Source organism: Homarus americanus, unplaced genomic scaffold, assembly GCF_018991925.1.
Source record: "Homarus americanus isolate GMGI-L3 unplaced genomic scaffold, GMGI_Hamer_2.0 scaffold30108, whole genome shotgun sequence".
Classification (NCBI taxonomy): domain Eukaryota; kingdom Metazoa; phylum Arthropoda; class Malacostraca; order Decapoda; family Nephropidae; genus Homarus; species Homarus americanus.
The window spans coordinates 11519104-11537080 of NW_024748109.1; the positions used below are offsets into that span (position 1 = coordinate 11519104).

At 34.9% G+C, this 17977-nt stretch overlaps 1 protein-coding gene across 1 annotated transcript in view; it reads left to right on the forward strand.

Moving 5' to 3' along the window:
* The window catches only part of LOC121880074 (spectrin beta chain, non-erythrocytic 1-like), a gene marked incomplete in the record, with an annotated part of 309746 nt that overhangs the window by 253152 nt on the left and 38617 nt on the right, over positions 1–17977 (forward strand). The window contains 4 exon segments of the mRNA XM_042387083.1: positions 3717–3938; positions 6833–6971; positions 8075–8210; positions 15826–16017. Coding sequence (XP_042243017.1) covers positions 3717–3938; positions 6833–6971; positions 8075–8210; positions 15826–16017 — 689 coding nt within the window.

Sequence of the window (17977 nt, forward strand, 5' to 3'; positions counted from 1 at the left end):
GATCCAACCAAAAATACTGTATTGACAAGCCAGTAAATAAAAGCCAAATGAAAGTTTAACAGTCACCAATTGCATATACTCCCTGCTTCACCTTAGCAACAGAGACCAGCAAGGAAGCTACCTCGCTGATTCCCTAGCAACACCCCCCCCCCACACACACACACACCCACCTTGTCTCTTCCTGCTACCCCACTGGGCCAGCTAACTCGTGTGCAAAGAAATGTATATTCCCTTTGTGTTTGCCCTTAGGACATTTACACACAATTGTAGGGTCTCAGCTGTTTCTCTTACATGACAACACAACATACATTTAGCGTTTCTCACTACTGATTTTTTTTTCATTCTTGTATTTCTTTGTATTTATTATTATTAGTATCACAGCTTTGTTATTTTTATAATTACCATTAATATTTCATTTTACTTTTTATTGTTAATTTTATTTACTTTGAATTATTATTATTATTACATTTTCGGCCCCCCTCTCCTCCCAGGCCCTGATGTGGGTCAGTGACCTGTTCCCGGTTGGGCTAATCCCCGTAAAAAAAATATATATATATTTTACTTTTTCACAATATGTATGAAGGGTGGTGTGTGCATATAACTGAGTAAAAATAAATGAAGAAAGTTACATATATCTACCTGAAAATACGAGATGAAAAACAACCATAACACCTCACAGCTTGGCCCAGCAGCCTGGTGGTTACAGTGATGAGTAACTGTCTACAATTCCACCAGTGATGTTAACAGACGCAATTGTGAAAAAAGCTATCTCTAAATCTCCATTTGTATTAAGTATTTGTATATTTAAAAATAAATGTTGCAGGTATGGCATTAATAGATTGTAATGATTGTAAGAGTTCAGAAATGATTACTGCTTAGCTACCTCTAAAGAGTTGGGGGTCTGCCGTGTGGACTTTTATTGTCTCTGGGTTATGATCATCAGTACAGTAGTTATAAATGAGCTTTTACATTTACAATCATTATTTTTTAATTAATTAAAAATAATGTGTTAACCAATAACATATTTTTGATACTAGAGTTGGTTAAGGTAGAATTTAGCCAACTGGAAACAGCATCTGGGGGATTCATTAGTTTATGGGAGACCTCAACTTCACATATAGAATGCAGGCTGATTGTCTTAGCCATTTTTCAGAAAGAAAAGGTGCATCTTTTATGCCATAAAACATGGTAAAAAGACCTGTAATTCAACACAAAATAAGGGGTTGGGGACTGTAGGTCCAAAAAATTTACTCAAGAATGTTTAAACTTTAGAAGGTTTATTCACCTACTAAACAAAACCAAGTCATGTACAGTATTCTGGTACATCATGGTAAAATACAGAGAACTGCATAAAATTAAGAAAATTTATGAGAAAATAAAATAAAATAGCGCAATATAACGCAGTAATGCGGTCTCTTGACTAGTGACCCACAGAATCGGTGGTTGGTTTTGGGACCAGTATGTGTCAAGTGGGGGTCTTTTCTATGCACCTGTATTGTATTCTATATGAGGCTTTTCTTGCAAAATTGTAGGGCTGTTTTTGAAGTGTAGCCCATTTGACAGTCTTCAGTGAATATTTCAATTTTGTTAAACACGATGCCAAGATGACCATGTACAGCATGCTCTTAAAATTCACAGGGTACATCCAGGGTGTCATCCTCGAATAATCGCGGTCTCCAAATTAAAATTCGCAAATTTTCAGGGCATGCTGTATTTAGAATTTCTTGACACATGATTTTACTTGAGATAGTCTATTAGTTTTAACTGAGTGGAGAATTTTGCTGAGGTTTTAAGACAAAACATGAATGGTGACACAGTAGAACCCCAGTTATCCGGCACCTAGCGGGATCAAGAGGTGCTGGATAAAGTGATTTAACAGTTAGTTGAACCTCACCCTTAGGGTCTCTCAATCAATCCCACAATGCAATGCTACTGGCTGACCTTGATAATTTGTGTCTCAGAAAATGGATTTCTTTAATGCTTACTCCACTCTATATAAATGATGTGGCTTAGAAATAATGAAAATATAATATAAAAATATAAAACAAAAAAAATGAAGAGCATGGGTGTGCATGTGTGTGGAGGCGGTGGTCTATAACTGAGTGGCTGCACTCCCTCCCTCTGATGTGACGCTATGTCATACACACAGCGCTGTGTGGCAATCACATTTCTGTGCATCAGCTGGGTGACAGCATGGCTGAACTGTGTCATGTCACCCGTAGGATGGTTTGAGTGTGAAAAGAGCTATTTTTCGACATAAAATATGTGGTACAGGTATTGTATATTATGGTATACTAGGTATCACTTTTAGTGTTTTATCATTGCAATGAATAATGCAGCTCATCCCTGCTGTGCATAGTATTCAAACTTATTATTCTAGCTGATTTTGGAGGAATCTTTATTGTCGTTATTTCATTTTGATGCCGGTTAGTTAAATCTGCCGGCTATTAGGACTCTTGGGGTACTACTGTAGTTAGCTCGCTAATGAGGAGTTATGTCTTCGTGATTAAGGGGATCAGTGATGGAGAAAATTTGCTTTACACAGTTTTGCTGTAGCTCTGGAATTAATATTGGAAAGAATAAAGAGGAGAGTACACATGCAGTATACAGAGGAGATTTGTCTAAAAAGAACAAGTTGAAATATGTTACACAAGACCAGTATTTTTTACCATAATAATATCTTGTGTATCTTGACAATGGAGGCATGAAAGAAAAAGTATCTCCCGAGGGACATTTGTACTCTAGTTTATATATACAGTATGCCCAGTACACATACTAATATGAATTCATTTTGACTGTGATTCTGTATTACCATAAGTTAAAGATTGTGTTAATGAATTATATTTTCCAAGCTTTTGTGTAATGATAGAATTGAAGAAATCTTCAACATCGTAGGTAAGAAACAAAAGATTTATGGAGAAATGGTTTATTAGAGAAATTCCACCCCATGCATGCAAACTTTATGGAGACTTATTATTAATATCTATGGGCTACATTTTCACATGGAATATTGCGACCACACAGTTTGTGGAAGGCATGAGGTGTTTCACTAAATGTAATAATTATGGTTTCACTAAACACATTCAGTGGTATCTGTGAGGAATGGTACCCCATAAATTTGAATATGGATTTAGCATGATTGATTTATATTATTGGAAAGAGGGTAATGTAGGCTACAAGCTCTGCTTTTTTTTGACTGTTAATCTCAAGGAGTTATCATTTTGCATGTTTCATGCTGAAGACATTCACTGGTGTTGGTTCTGGACGACAGTTGCCTACTGTTTATAACTTACTTACCTTTAATTTATTTTGTTTGTTTGTTTATTTTTTTCAAACCTTTAATATTACTGCTGGCCCATGGCTAGGAAATGTGTGATATGCATCATATATCTAATTTCATGGTTTTCACATTATTTAAAAATAGTTTATGATTTGCTTCAAGTGAAAAGCTTCCCATTGCTTGTACACCTGTAGGTCATATTAGTTCAGTATTCATCATGGTAGTTAGCACATATTTTGGTGTGTGTTGTACTGGTGTAAGCATCTGTGTTCATGATCTGTTGATTTTAATAGGAGATTTTAATATACACAAGAAATTTTATTTTAAAAAAATAAATAATTCCTTAAGTACTGTAAAATATTTCTGCCAAAAATCTTTTAACATAATTTTTATTTGCCAAATAAATATTGATTTGATTACTATTACTCAAAAATAGATATCAAGCGAGCTGAAAGTATGAAAGTTGATCTCAAGAAAGCCAAACGTACTCCAAGCTTCACCACCCGGCGGAGAACACAAAGTTTCCGCAAACACAAGCGCATGGAAAATATGGCTAACCTTCCACCAGTGGAGATCCAAGGTTATCTAGAGCGGAAACAGGAATTGCAGAGTGGTGGCAAGAAGGCAACCATCAGATCGTGGAAAATATTTTACACAGGTTAGTAGCCAAAGATAATGTTAAATGCTTGTATTTAGCTAACTTCTCATGAATACTGTACTGTGATATAATTTTCTCACTTGCAAAAAGATGTCATGATTTATCATTTATAAGTTGTGAAGTCATCTTCCCTTCTTGAAAGGGCTTTTTTTATAGACTCAATTAATAGTAGGCTAATACAGGTTTCTCTTATTTTTACTGTAAATTAAAAAGTCTCCAGCAACAGCCAAAATCCCCCCTTTGACAACGATTCATGTATATATATATATATATATATATATATATATATATATATATATATATATATATATATATATATATATATATATATATATATATATATATATATATATATATATATATATATATATATATATATATATATATATATATATATATATATATATATATATATATATATATATATATACAAGAAGAAGAAAGACGAAGTTCCCAAGCGCTTTCGTGTAATTCACATCTTCAGGGGTGAGTACAGTCTGTACTCACCCTGAAGCAGAATCAGCGCACCTACAGTGATTTACTTGCATGTATATATATATACAGTGGGGTATGCTATAACGAATGGATCCTATTACGAATATTCCTATAACGAACGGTTTTACCTATAAAATTGAGAATGCTATAACAAATGAAACTCCTACAACGAACATTATTTAATTTTTTTTTTTTTTTTACTAATTTATTGTTTTTTTATTACAAATATTAATGATATTCTTTATTTCAGGGGTTTAGATGCATATTTATGCACTTTTTTACAATTTTTACAATTTTATATTATATTTTTCAGTGTTAAGTGGTTGTATTTGGGGTCCTGGAACGGATTAATCCTATAACGAACGAATGCTATAACGAACAAGGTTCTAGAACCAATTAGATTCGTTATAGCATACCCCACTGTATATATACACCTAGACCCCGACTTACGACTACGTGGACTTACGACCGTCGGGACTTACGACCGCCTCAGATATAGATAAATTTTTTTTTTTTTTTTTTAAATGACACACGCATTTTCTATACCGAAACGTTTCCAGTTAATGTAGTCTCCATGTATAATTAGAAAATTATGGGGGCCCCATGTGCATTCAGCTGACTACATTAAAGGTTAAGTGCTCAGTCACACTGTATCCATTCCTTATTATTTATTACTTTCACTGTACTGTATCCATTCATCATTATTCATTACTTTTACTGTACTGTATTTCATTGTAGATTTTTTATTAATTTTTTATTTTTATTTTTTTTTTATCTATGTCGGACTTACGACCATGTCGGACTTGCGACCTGGATTTGGGTCCCTAACCCCGTCGTAAGTCGGGGTCTAGGTGTATATATATGTGTGTGTGTGTATATATATATATATATATATATATATATATATATATATATATATATATATATATATATATATATATATATATATATATATATATATATATATATATATATACAGTCATGCGCCGGTTAACGTCCAACCGAACAACGTCCGATCGCATATACGTCCATGGCCCCCCCCCAAAAAAGTGACGCCTGCTGGACCACCACTCCACGACCCCCTGACGGAGACACGATGATCCTCCCCATACTGGTCAGATATTATGTGTTAAAGGAATATGCTTCCTTACTTAGGCTTTTTTAAGCATTTGCCTACAGGTGAAATGTTAACCTACATCTATTGAGGATAAAATCTTTCACCTACAAATTGACAATAACACATTTGCTGTAATCAGACATATCTAGTTGCCTCAACAATTGCAACCCCAGTTGCAATTGGGGTTGCAATTTCAAATTCTGTGGCATTACTAAAAATAGTAAAGTTTCTGGTGCGCTCTAAGATTAAGAGAGAAAACGGAGGACTCGGGCGTCCTGATGTGAGAGAAAACGGACTCGTATGACGGGGGACCAAATAAAAAAAGCATAGCTACATGTTTTTTGGACTACAGTATTAAGCATACCCTTTTCATCACTTTGTAATAAACCTAGCCATGCCTGTGTGTGTGTTATGATATTTACCATAACATTATATATATATATTTAGTGGTTCTAAATGGTCGTAAAATGGGAAACTTGGGGTTGGGTCTTGGGTGCCTGAACCAATTAGAATAAATCCCATAGGTTCTGTACTTTCGTTATCGGCGGGGTCCCAATTAGGCGCAATAACCAAGGGATGACTGTACTGTATATACTTGTGACACTGGCCAGTTGCTTCTTGTGTTATGGTACAGGGGTACCAAGTGACAGCACTAGGATCCCGCTTCCTCTATCAAGGAATAAACAATTTAAATTTAAATTGAAAAAAAAAAAACATTCAAATAATGGGACCTAGAGCGGGCACAGTCACGTATGCATCGCGTATTCTTATAGATTGTGCAGCCAGGCGTACGTTATCTAGTGAATTTAGTCAATATTGTACAGTAACAATGGACCTAAGTGCAAACCTGTATTGTACATGTACTAAATGATTACGGTACTAAAATTGTTGTCTATTGCAAATATAGCTTGTTTATACAGGTATTCAAATTAATTACTATCTTACAAGAATCCCTCTAATGTAAGTTATATTCACCCAGGTTGTTTGGGTGGCAAATTATGAGAAGAGCTTAGTCACTCTTAAGCAATGATAAATAAACACGCAGGCAGGCCTTCAGCGCCAACTGTCAAATCTTATCTCAAATAAATAAATAAACAAACAAACGCCAGATATTTAGTTAAATATTCCCAAATGTCCTGTGGAAAACATGTGAATTAAGAGTGAACTAGTTATTTCTACAGCTTTTGCAGGAAGTATTGTATTCTGATGTGTTAATATATGAAAATAGGCATAAAATTTTGTTAAAAAACCCTGTTTCATGGTTTTTCAATATCCTTCACAGTATTGTGTGGCCAGTTGTTGTGCTTCTTCAAGGATGATGAAGATTTTTACGATCAGAAGGCTGCCTCACCCCCCATATCCATCCACCAAGCAAAGATTGAGATAGCAGATGATTATACAAAGAAGAAGCATGTCTTCAGGTGGGTTCTTTGAATTTATCTTCATCTTGGTTGTTTTTAAACATGACACTGTATGGGGAGTTATTGACGTTCTCGCGTCTTGCCTTGCTTTCCGAGGTTTGATTGTTCAGCCTGTTAGTCTAGAGGGTTTCCCATAGCCTGACCTAAAATATTAATAGGAAAAATTTGAATGCATAAGTGAGATGAAAGATCCCCACAGTTTTTTTCAGTGAGAAAGACTGACGCCTAAAATACCGATAAAGAAACGGCTATTATTTATTGGTTGGGAAGAATGAAATCTTCTGTATTTCAAACAAGAGAGATAATTTTGTATAAACAAAACATAAATGTAACAATTCAAGTTACTGTAGTTAAATATAAAATTAATTAATAATGATGTAGTAGGAGCAACAAGGGTTAGGAACTCCTGACAAATAGACAAGGGACTCCTTGAATAAACACCAGACATTTGATTATGATACTAGATAAGATATACCAGGGTAGACTCTAGACAGGTTAGGATCCTAGATAACATGATAAAGCATCTTGACACTTGATTAAAACACAAGACAAGGTAGGCCAGGTGAGTGCCAGACCAACTTAGGAGCCTAGATAACCTGACAAATTCGCAGCAAGCTTCCCGCATATCGCTTTCTCGGTTCACACCAGCACTACTTTTTCTCTTTGCTCTCATTGCATTGTGTGTTTATCACGTACCTTTTTAGTGTTTAACGCTGTTTTCCCCATTGAGCATGTCTGGAAAACGTCTATCTGCCTCCTCTAGGACACCTAAAGCTAAAAAGGCATGAAAAACAATCGCAATGGATATGAGATTAAATGTGATCACCCGCCTTCAGAGATGAGAGCGTGTGTTAGAGGTTGGCCTCGTGCTTGGTTTAAGTGAGAGCACTGTTTGTACCCTGTACGTTATATGATGGTTCCCCTAACCTGTACCATTTACATGTATTCTTATGGGAAAATTATGCTTAATTTACGCATTTTTTAATTAAGAGGTGATTTTCAGGAACGTAACCCCTGCCTAAAACGCGAGGTGGGTGTATATGTATATATTGCATAAAATGATACTTTGATTTTGTCTAATCCTATTATTGTATTGGTAACAGAGTGATCACCCGAGACAATGCAGAGTACCTCTTTGTCGCAGAATCTGGAGAAAATCTTGAGGAATGGGTTACCAAATTGGGATTCCATGCCCAGCTGCCACCCTCAATGCAGCTTATGTCATATGACAATCATAAGGTTTGCAAATTATATTCTCATGTTATGTGGGTTAAAGAACCTATTCAAAAAATTTATCCAATTGGTACTGGTTATTTACTACATATATTTAATATCTATGAATTTAACTTCAGTCTAATTTTAGTAAATATTTGAATGAACAAGTTTGTTAACTTTGAAGCTTCATGTTTCTTTAACCCACTTAATGATGTTTGTTAGTTTAGTCTATTTAGCTGTTGGCTGTCAGAGTACATCATAAAGGACAATTGAGCACATGCAGCTGGTGTTATAAGTAGATATTAGATGGTTAAATGTCTTAGATTTGCATGAAGTTTCCTACTCATATCATTGAGCAATTACATTTTTTCTTACCATTTCGGTCTGGTTCACCTTTTTAATTACTTTTCTTTAAATAGATTTTTTCCTTTTTTTTTCTTCTTATTTTCATATCTCAAATTCTACACCCATTACAGGAATGTGGGAGTACTATTTAAAGCTATGGGGATATATTAATCTAAAGTTTCCCACCTGAAATGTTAAAAAAAAAAAAAAATGAACACCATTGGAAGTGTGTGGATGGATTTCCATTTGCAACCATTTGTTTGGATCTGAACTAAATAATCTTCAGCTTATTTGACCCTATATTTTTAAGCCTTGTTACTCAATGAAGGTTTTAAAGTCTTTCATTTTAGTGGACAGTTCTTTGCTCGAGTTGTCCATAAGCAGCAAACCACTTTTAAAAACTCTGATTGGACTGCTTTATGAAGGGTCCAGTCAGTGCCTATGGTGTATTTTTTTTCCATATTTCTCATGCACAAATATTGTTAAGGTCTCATGGATTTAGCATATTTTTCTTTCTTTTTCTCCCTTCAAGCTAAACGGTAAATATGGTAAACCCTCAATTTGTTTAAGTTTTGCTTATGGGATTTCTATGTAACTCGACACACACTAAGACCAAAATTTTAACTATGCAATGAAGTTCTTTACAACACAAGTTGTGGCACTCTGAAATAAAGAAGTGACTTGTTTCTCAGTCATATGCATTGGCTTGAATTAAGTTATACAAGTATAATAAAACTGTTGAACAAGGGAAATGTCAGTATGCTCTTCTGGTATACCAGTACTTTTTTTACTTAGTCACAAAAGTGGAAAAGCAAAGTCTTTAGTATTAGATGATAATTACAGTAAAAAAGAAATTATAAATACAAAATTTTTGAAACTGCAGTGAGAATCAGCATACCCACATGTATGTGTTTTAATGAGTTGATGGGTGATAAAGCTTTGGGAGAGGATCTAAACATTATCCAAAAAGCAAAATATTAGGATTCCATAAAGGTACATACAGTACTCGTATGATAAATGGCTATGGAATACGTATTTTTTAAATTGCCCTGAAATGAAGTTTCTCTCAAATGGATGAGTTGCTAGAAAATATTTTTTCCATAGATAGGCTCCCCAACATCAACCAGAGTTCGTTAGTCCATTTGGATACCAATCTGTCTTCCCATTACAAAGTCTCCCATTACAAAGCAGGGGCTCCCTGAATACCAGGTTGGGAGCCCCTGCTCAAGCTAATGGTTATGGTCAGCCATCTTGATTTTAAATCGATTTGCCATCTCGAAATCTACTTCCTTCCCGAAACTTAGAGGACAGCGTATTTCTTCTCTGCTCTGCTTCTGTTGTACTAAAACAAGTGATGAGTTGATTGCAGATACTCAGGGATCTGATAGCTAGTATATACTGCAGTTCTTGGTGTTATTACAAAGAGGTCATTATTAGGAATTTTCTTCTGTCACTAAGGTTTCTTGAAGGCAGTTTGAGGGGATAGTAGGTAAAGGACATTTAAATTTCCATTTGCGGATAAAGGCTTTCTTTCATTGTGTTTGATTGTCCTTAAGCTTATCTAGTCCACAAAAGCTAGATATAGAAATTCTAGGATACATTTTTTTTTGGGGGGGGGGGGTGGAGACAATCTTTTGCTCTTGAAGTGGAGAACACACAATATTTTTTTTTTTAACCAATGATCCACACTTCCCTGTTATATATTGGTTGGGCAGATGCATTTGACAAGAACTGGGAATATTATTCCTCAAGCAGGGTGAAAAAGGAACTTGCCTCATAAGGGCCAAAACTTCCTTATTAGAAAGAGAACGCTTCAATTTCCTGTTTTGAATGATCATTGCTTGCTATATTTAGAAGATTTGAGATAGGGTGCAAGTAGTGGGAGGGGTAGGGTGGGTGTAGGGGGATAAGTCAACAGACAGTTTATTTGTGATGTGCAATATGTAAATTCAGCCAAAGTTCCAGCGACCCCAAACTGGGTCTCGTACTCACAACTTTACGTGGCAATACTTGGTAAAGTAAGGCTGTATGTAAAGGTGATTGTGATTGGTGGATCTATTTTGCTGTATCACTGTCAGGATAAATATTAAACAAACTAAAGGTAGCATTTTTATAATAATAAACTATTCATCATTATTTTAGATCATGAGAAGTTGCCAAATGTTCATATACAGTACTGTGTTTACTGAAATAATGAAGAAAATTTGATGTGAGAATCTTGTGGTTGTAGTTGAGTTGCCGACTCATTAATATAATTTTCTTCATTATTTAAGCAAATAATGGCTGGTAGTATTAAGTTTTTGAGACAAGGAAATGCAAATTCTAATAATTTGTACAAGGTTGTTCAAGTAAGTAACCTCTACACAAATTGAGGGGCCGCCATATATTGTTTTGTCACATTTCTTCCTACTGTGCAATTCTTGGTCTACTTTTCTGCAAGGATTTTGTCTACATTTAGTTATGCTATTGCCGAACATCAAATGTTAATTTAATTATATATGTTTATAACTATAGACCAGGAAGGTTGCCTAGTTCACCTCATAATTTAGTGGATTTCTTCTTTCCTATGACATTATTTTACAAATGCTCAATATCATTTTTTTTTTTTTACATCTCCTAGTTAAGATGAATTATTCATTCACCTGATCCCATTGAAATTCCCATCTTTTTTCAGGAGTAACCCATGTCCCAAGAATCTGTCTGTTCCTCCTAACCCATATCATACAAACCCTTTGTCTGATTATGATTGTAAAAATTTTGCTTCTTTAACATAAATCTTAAGCTTATAATAATTGTCCCCAGGTTCCTCTGTATTTCTGATTGGCTATTAATACTGATATATATATATATATATATATATATATATATATATATATATATATATATATATATATATATATATATATATATATATATATATATATATATATATATATATATATATATATATATATACATACATAAACATATACATACAGTAATACCCCGCTTAACGCAGTTTCCCACGTATACGCGCAGGGTGTCCGGCTCGTGATGCTATTTTTAGATTCGCCCCACCCGCCTGCCTGCCTGTTTTAGCTCATAATTCATACAAATTACCCGGCCAGAATATAATTTACATTGCTGGAATTCTTACAATATGATGATCATTTTGAATATAAACATCATAGATTTTGCATTAGACATACAAATTTCAGATATAATGTTTACTGAGTAAATATGTTATTTTTTGTGCAAAATATATGACCTTTGTATTCAAAATATTCCTGGTCTTACAAAGAATCCAGCAATGTCAATTATATTATCCTAACTTTAGTTTGAGGTATTATTTATTACTAAAAACATAAATATTCTGGTTTTCCCACACATCTGGTGGGGGGACTGACCAACCATCTGTTATGTGTGAAGAATATTTTTTTTTTTTTAATTTTAGCTCATAAAATTCATACAAATTACCCGGTCAGAATATAATTTACATTGCTGGAATTCTTACAATTTGATGATCATTTTGAATATAAACATCATATATTTTGCATTAGACATACAAATTTTAGATATAATGTTTACTCTTGAGTAAATATGTTATCTTTTGTGCAAAATATATGACATTTATATTCAAAATATTCCTGGTCTTACAAGGAATCCAGCAATGTCAATTATATTATCCTAACTTTAGTTTGAGATATTATTTATTAAAATCTAGTGGTTTTCTAGAGAAGAGGGTGTAGGGAGTTGAGTCATTTGAATGACACACTTGGCAACTGTATTTCTATTTCTTTCTTAGTATTAATTGTGTGTACCATAATTACATGTTATTTTAGAGTTTGTTCGATTGGAATTAATCCCATATGTTCTGTTGTTCACTTAACGCCTTTCACTTAACACGTACCTGTGGTTCAATTGACGGTGTTAAGGTATACTGTACATATATATATATATATATATATATATATATATATGTATATGTATATATATGTATATATATGTATATATATGTATATATGTATATATATGTATATATATATGTATATATATATATATGTATATATATATGTATATATGTATATATATATGTATGTATATGTATATATATATATATATATATGTATATATATATATATATATGTATATATATATATATATATATATATATATATATATATATATATATATATATATATATATATATATATATATATATATATATATATATATACATATATATACACATATACACACACACACACTGTGGTACCCCGATTTACGCGGTCAATTGAACCCACGGGGTACAGCGTAAAACGAACACCGCGTAAATGAATAACAGAACATATGGGATTAATTCCAATAGAGACTGGCCCAACCCCCAAACTCCACTTTTTCCGACACAATACCTATGTTGTAGTAAAAATAACATATTAATTTTATGATGGTACGCACACACAATTAATATTTGAGAAATACATTTGCCAGGTAAATGTCCATTCAAATAATGGTCTCGACTCCCTCCCCCCCTCTTCCCACGCTCAATGGCTCCTCCCTCTCTGAGAAATGTTAGGGTGAAAACAATAGATTTTAAGGTATAGTAATAAATAATACCTCAGACTAAAGTTAGGATAATATAATTGACATTTCTGGATTCCTTGCAGGCCATGGAATATTTTGAATGTAAAGTTCATATAATTTGCACAAAAGGTAGAATATTTGCTTTGTGTAAACCAAATTATTGCATTAGTTCTAAAATTTGTATGTCTAATGCAAAATCCATGATGTTTATATTCAAAATGATCTTCATATTGTAAGAATTCCAGCAATGTAAATTATATTCTGGCTGGGTAATTTGTATGAATTTTATGAGCTAAAACAAATATCTTCACTAAATAAAAAATATATACTTCACCCAGACACAATCTGTCAATCAAAATACCTCACCTCGGGCTCCCCCTCTTCTCGCGTGTGCTGGGTCCTCCTCCTCCCCTCCCCTCCTCCTCCCTCCTTCCTCCTCCTCCTTCCTCCTCCTCCTCCTCCCTCCCTCCTTCCTCCTTCCCCTCCCTCCTCCCTCCCTCCTTCCTTCCCTCCCACCCCACCTTCCCTCCCTACCCCCACCTTCCCTACCTCCCCCCACCTTCCCTCCCCACCAGAGAAATGTTTGGGAGAAAACAGTATATTTACATTTTTAGTAATAAATAATACCTCAGACTAAAGTTAGGATAATACAATTGACATTTCTGGATTCCTTGCAGGTCAGGGAATATTTTGAATGTAAACTTCATATATTTTGCACAAAAGATGAAATACTTGCTTTGTGTAAACCAAATTATTACATTAGATCTCAAGTTTGTATGTCTAATGCAAAATCCATGATGTTTATATTCAAAATGATCATCATATTGTAAGAATTCCAGCAATATAAATTATTTTCTGGCCGGGTAATTTGTATGAATTTTATGAGCTAAAACAAATATCTTCACTAAATAAAAAAAATATACTTCACCCAGACACTATCTGTCCATCAAAATACCCCACTTCCGGCTCCCCCCCTCTTCTCACGCTCGCTGGGTCCCTCCCTACCCCCTACCTTCCCTCCCTACCAGAGAAATATTTGGGAGAAAACAGTATATTTACATTTTTAGTAATAAATAATACATCAGATTAAAGTTAGGATAATATAATTGACATTTCTGGATTCCTTGCAGGTCAGGGAATATTTTGAATGTAAGCTTCATATATTTTGCACAAAAGACAAAATATTTGCTTTGTGTAAACCAAATTATTACATTAGATCTAAAATTTGTATGTCTAATGCAAAATCCATGATGTTTATATTCAAAATGATCATCATATTGTAAGAATTCTAGCAATGTAAATTATATTCTGGCCGGGTAATATGTATGAATTTTATGAGCTAAATAAAAAAATTATACTTCACCTGCGTATATGAGTAGATGCACCACGTAAAATGAAATTCCGGTTCTGGCGAGGTACCACGTAAATGTAGAATAGCGTAAAGCGAAGCCGCGTAAATCGGGGTATTACTGTATATATATAATTACACACACACACACTCAGGGTCCTCTTTATCTGCAGTGAGTTGAGACTAGAAAAATGCCTCTGATAATGAATCCACTTAAAGCGGGGAATTAATCCCATAAGAAATAATGGAAATTGGTCAAATTGGGACCATGACATTGTACATGACACTCAAATAATTTTATATGATAACTTATAACATTTATTTACCTTAGAAACATTTGTTAAACATTTGATAACACATTATTTTAAGAAATTATTTAACTAAGTTATCTAATGTCCTTAAAGTTCATTGGAGTCAGTCTGTTGAGGCAACGTTGGTTATGCCAGTGACCCGGTGGTCTACAGCAACCGTTGTTGGTGCTCACTCACTCCATCCAGTGGTTCATTGAGACAAAATACTAATAATATTTTAAAAATAAATAATTATTGCATAATAAAATTTTTATTTACTTGGCTTCAAAGGTAGAGATGTTTGGCTTGATTGGATTGATGGAGGTGGGTGTTGGGGGATGGAGGATTAGTTGGAGGATGAAAAAGAAATGGGACCACATGGATTGTCCACTCCCACTCGTCTTTTGCCTAAGCACTTCTATTTTTACATCTACACTGTAGCTCGTGTGCTTCCTTTTGAGTGCTGCACCACCCTGTTTGGGTTGGGAACTCATAGCTACAAAAATAATAGAATAATTCACAACATGCACAAAAAAAACACAACAAAGGCAGGAGTAAACACAACACAACTCTGGTCTGGATGAAACAAAGAAGGGGACTTTTTACGTGGATGGTCACAAAAAGTTGACCACTTAACTGCAAAACCGCGGATAGTGAATACTTTTATAATGAGGACCTCCTGTATTACACACATACATAGCCATTTTATTAGCTTTTTCTATGCTTTACCTACAACTCAACCATGCTTTTACTATTCATGTCAGATGTTACTATTTTTTATTGGAGTGTTATGTTCACTGCTCATGATTACTATTTTCTTTACTACTTACTTAATATGCCTGTACTATTTCTGTTTGGTATCATTGTCACCTGTGGTATTGCAAATAGATATATTCTTTTCCTCTGTTTTGCACTTGCAGCTAAGTGATGCATTGTTATGGTGCTTTATATTTGTATGCTGTACACTCATCTGCACCTATTTTTAATTGTTTGACTCCATGGTCTCTTTAATTACAATACCTGGCGTCTTGTCACCGTGTCTGTGCCTGTACATGTCCTGGGTTGCGTCATGTTGGAATGTTGCATGTGACAGGAAGGGGAGGTGGGCAGCGACATGGTGGCAGTTCCTTCCCGTGACTCAGACAACTCATCGGGTCACTCTACTCCTGAAGTTGGTCACCGCAGTGCTGTCAGCTCCCACCCACAGGGGGCAGGAGGTGGTTTAGACCCCACCAGGCCACACTCTCAGGCCCTTGACAATCCTCTGTATGCCAACCTGGAGCATGTGAGTAAGAAGAGCATGTATCACAAATCTGTGTTGCCTTTTATTGCTTTGTCTCAAAATTGTGATGTGTTAGGTTTTGGTAATATTACAGGTATACTGTGTGATTTTGTAATGATATTTTTATTTAATTCTATATACAGTAAGGTCCTGCCGAATGAATAACTAGTGAATAAGAATATGGCAGATTAGGTATAGTATTTTAGGGTATGAAAAGTTCAATGAACGAGGGGGAGTTCAATTTATTCGAGCAAAATTCCATGTGAACACAATTCGCATTATCATTCATGGAGCTATTCCTCCTTGTATTTGTTGAGTGGCCAACCAGGCTAGTGTACTCAGATTTGTTTTCTATACATTGAGCAGTGGCTAGCTAGTGAACCTAGACAACATGGTGTTATTTGCTTTCTGGGTGCAATGCAGGCCAGTATCTTTGCCCTTGTATTGTCTACAGCTCTCTTGTCATTCAGAAAGCATTATGGATTCTAGCAAGGTGCGCTATCCTTAAAATTTTTTTAAATAAGTTAACTAGTATACAGTATACTGTACGAATAAAGAATAAGATAGAATGGTGGTGTTGTATTTTGTTTCCATATGAGACTTAAGAGTAAATAAGGAAAAAATAAGGCTATCCAGGTGCTTATTAGGCTGACATGCAGGATGTGATAGTGGGTAATAAATTTTTTATCACTCGCAGGATGATTTTGAATTATAGCACTTAGTGATTACTAAGAGAGGAAATACTCAAAATTAATTTAACTATCCTTAAATGACTATTGGCTTCATATTAATGTAGACTGGTAAACTGTTTATATCGTAAATATTTTCATGTTTCCCACTACCATTTACACATCCTGTGGGCTGACGTCACCTCCACAATACACTGCGAGTTAGGCAGTTGATCATCCATGAGTCACTATTTCCTTGCCAATGAACATCATGATTTTTGTAAGGAAACTACTGATATACATTTTTCTAGTAAATATATGGTCATTGTAGCTGCTACTTCAAGGTGCTCCCAGAATACATTGCCATTTGTAGTGGCATTCCTGTGTGCATATCATATCAGTGACTAATTGCAGGGTCAAAATAGTTTGGCCTGGAATCCTAAGAGAAAATGGTTCTCTTGAATGAGGGTTCACTTAGCAAGCACTTTTTCAGTAATGTATATCAATTAGGTGGAACCTTACTGTACAATAATTTGTAAATGTTATTCTGTATTATAGAGGACCAAATTGAGAATGAGAATGAACAATTGAATGGTGAGTAAATATGAAGATGAGGATTAATAATGAGCATCTGCACTAGTGGTAGACTTTCTCAACCTTTAGCCACTAGTGTATGGCTAAATGTTTAGTTTTCTTTCTGTCTCTTCCATATTGTTTATTAAGATGGAAGATGTAGAAATTAGAGACTACCATGTTTAGAATGAGAAGGGTTATATGTTGAGGGAAAGAAGTATATATGGTCTCTGATGCTTTAGAATGTGTGTACTGTACAGTATCTCAAAAAAGTATATGTCCACACAGTGTGTGAAACATTGAGACCACGGATGATAGATATTGGGATATGTGCGTCCCTGCCCTGTATAGTTTAACATAAGTGAACGTGGGCCCTTCGTGCCCGATGAAAGTTTGAACGCTCGTGCTTGGCTAGCGCGCAACTGCTGTCCGGCTGACAGCGTACAACAACAAAATGGTTAATTAATGCCTTCCTAAAGAAACCATCAACATAGGACCAGGTTTGTTCCACTACAAATTTTTTGTGATTTTTCCACCAAGTTTGATGAAAAACGATTGTGCCGTTTTGGCTGCCCAGAACACACACACACGTGCGCACACGTACGCACACGCGCACATGTACGCACACGTGCGCACACGCGCACACGCACACACACACACGTACACACACACACACGTACACACACACGTACACACACACGTACACACACACACACACACGT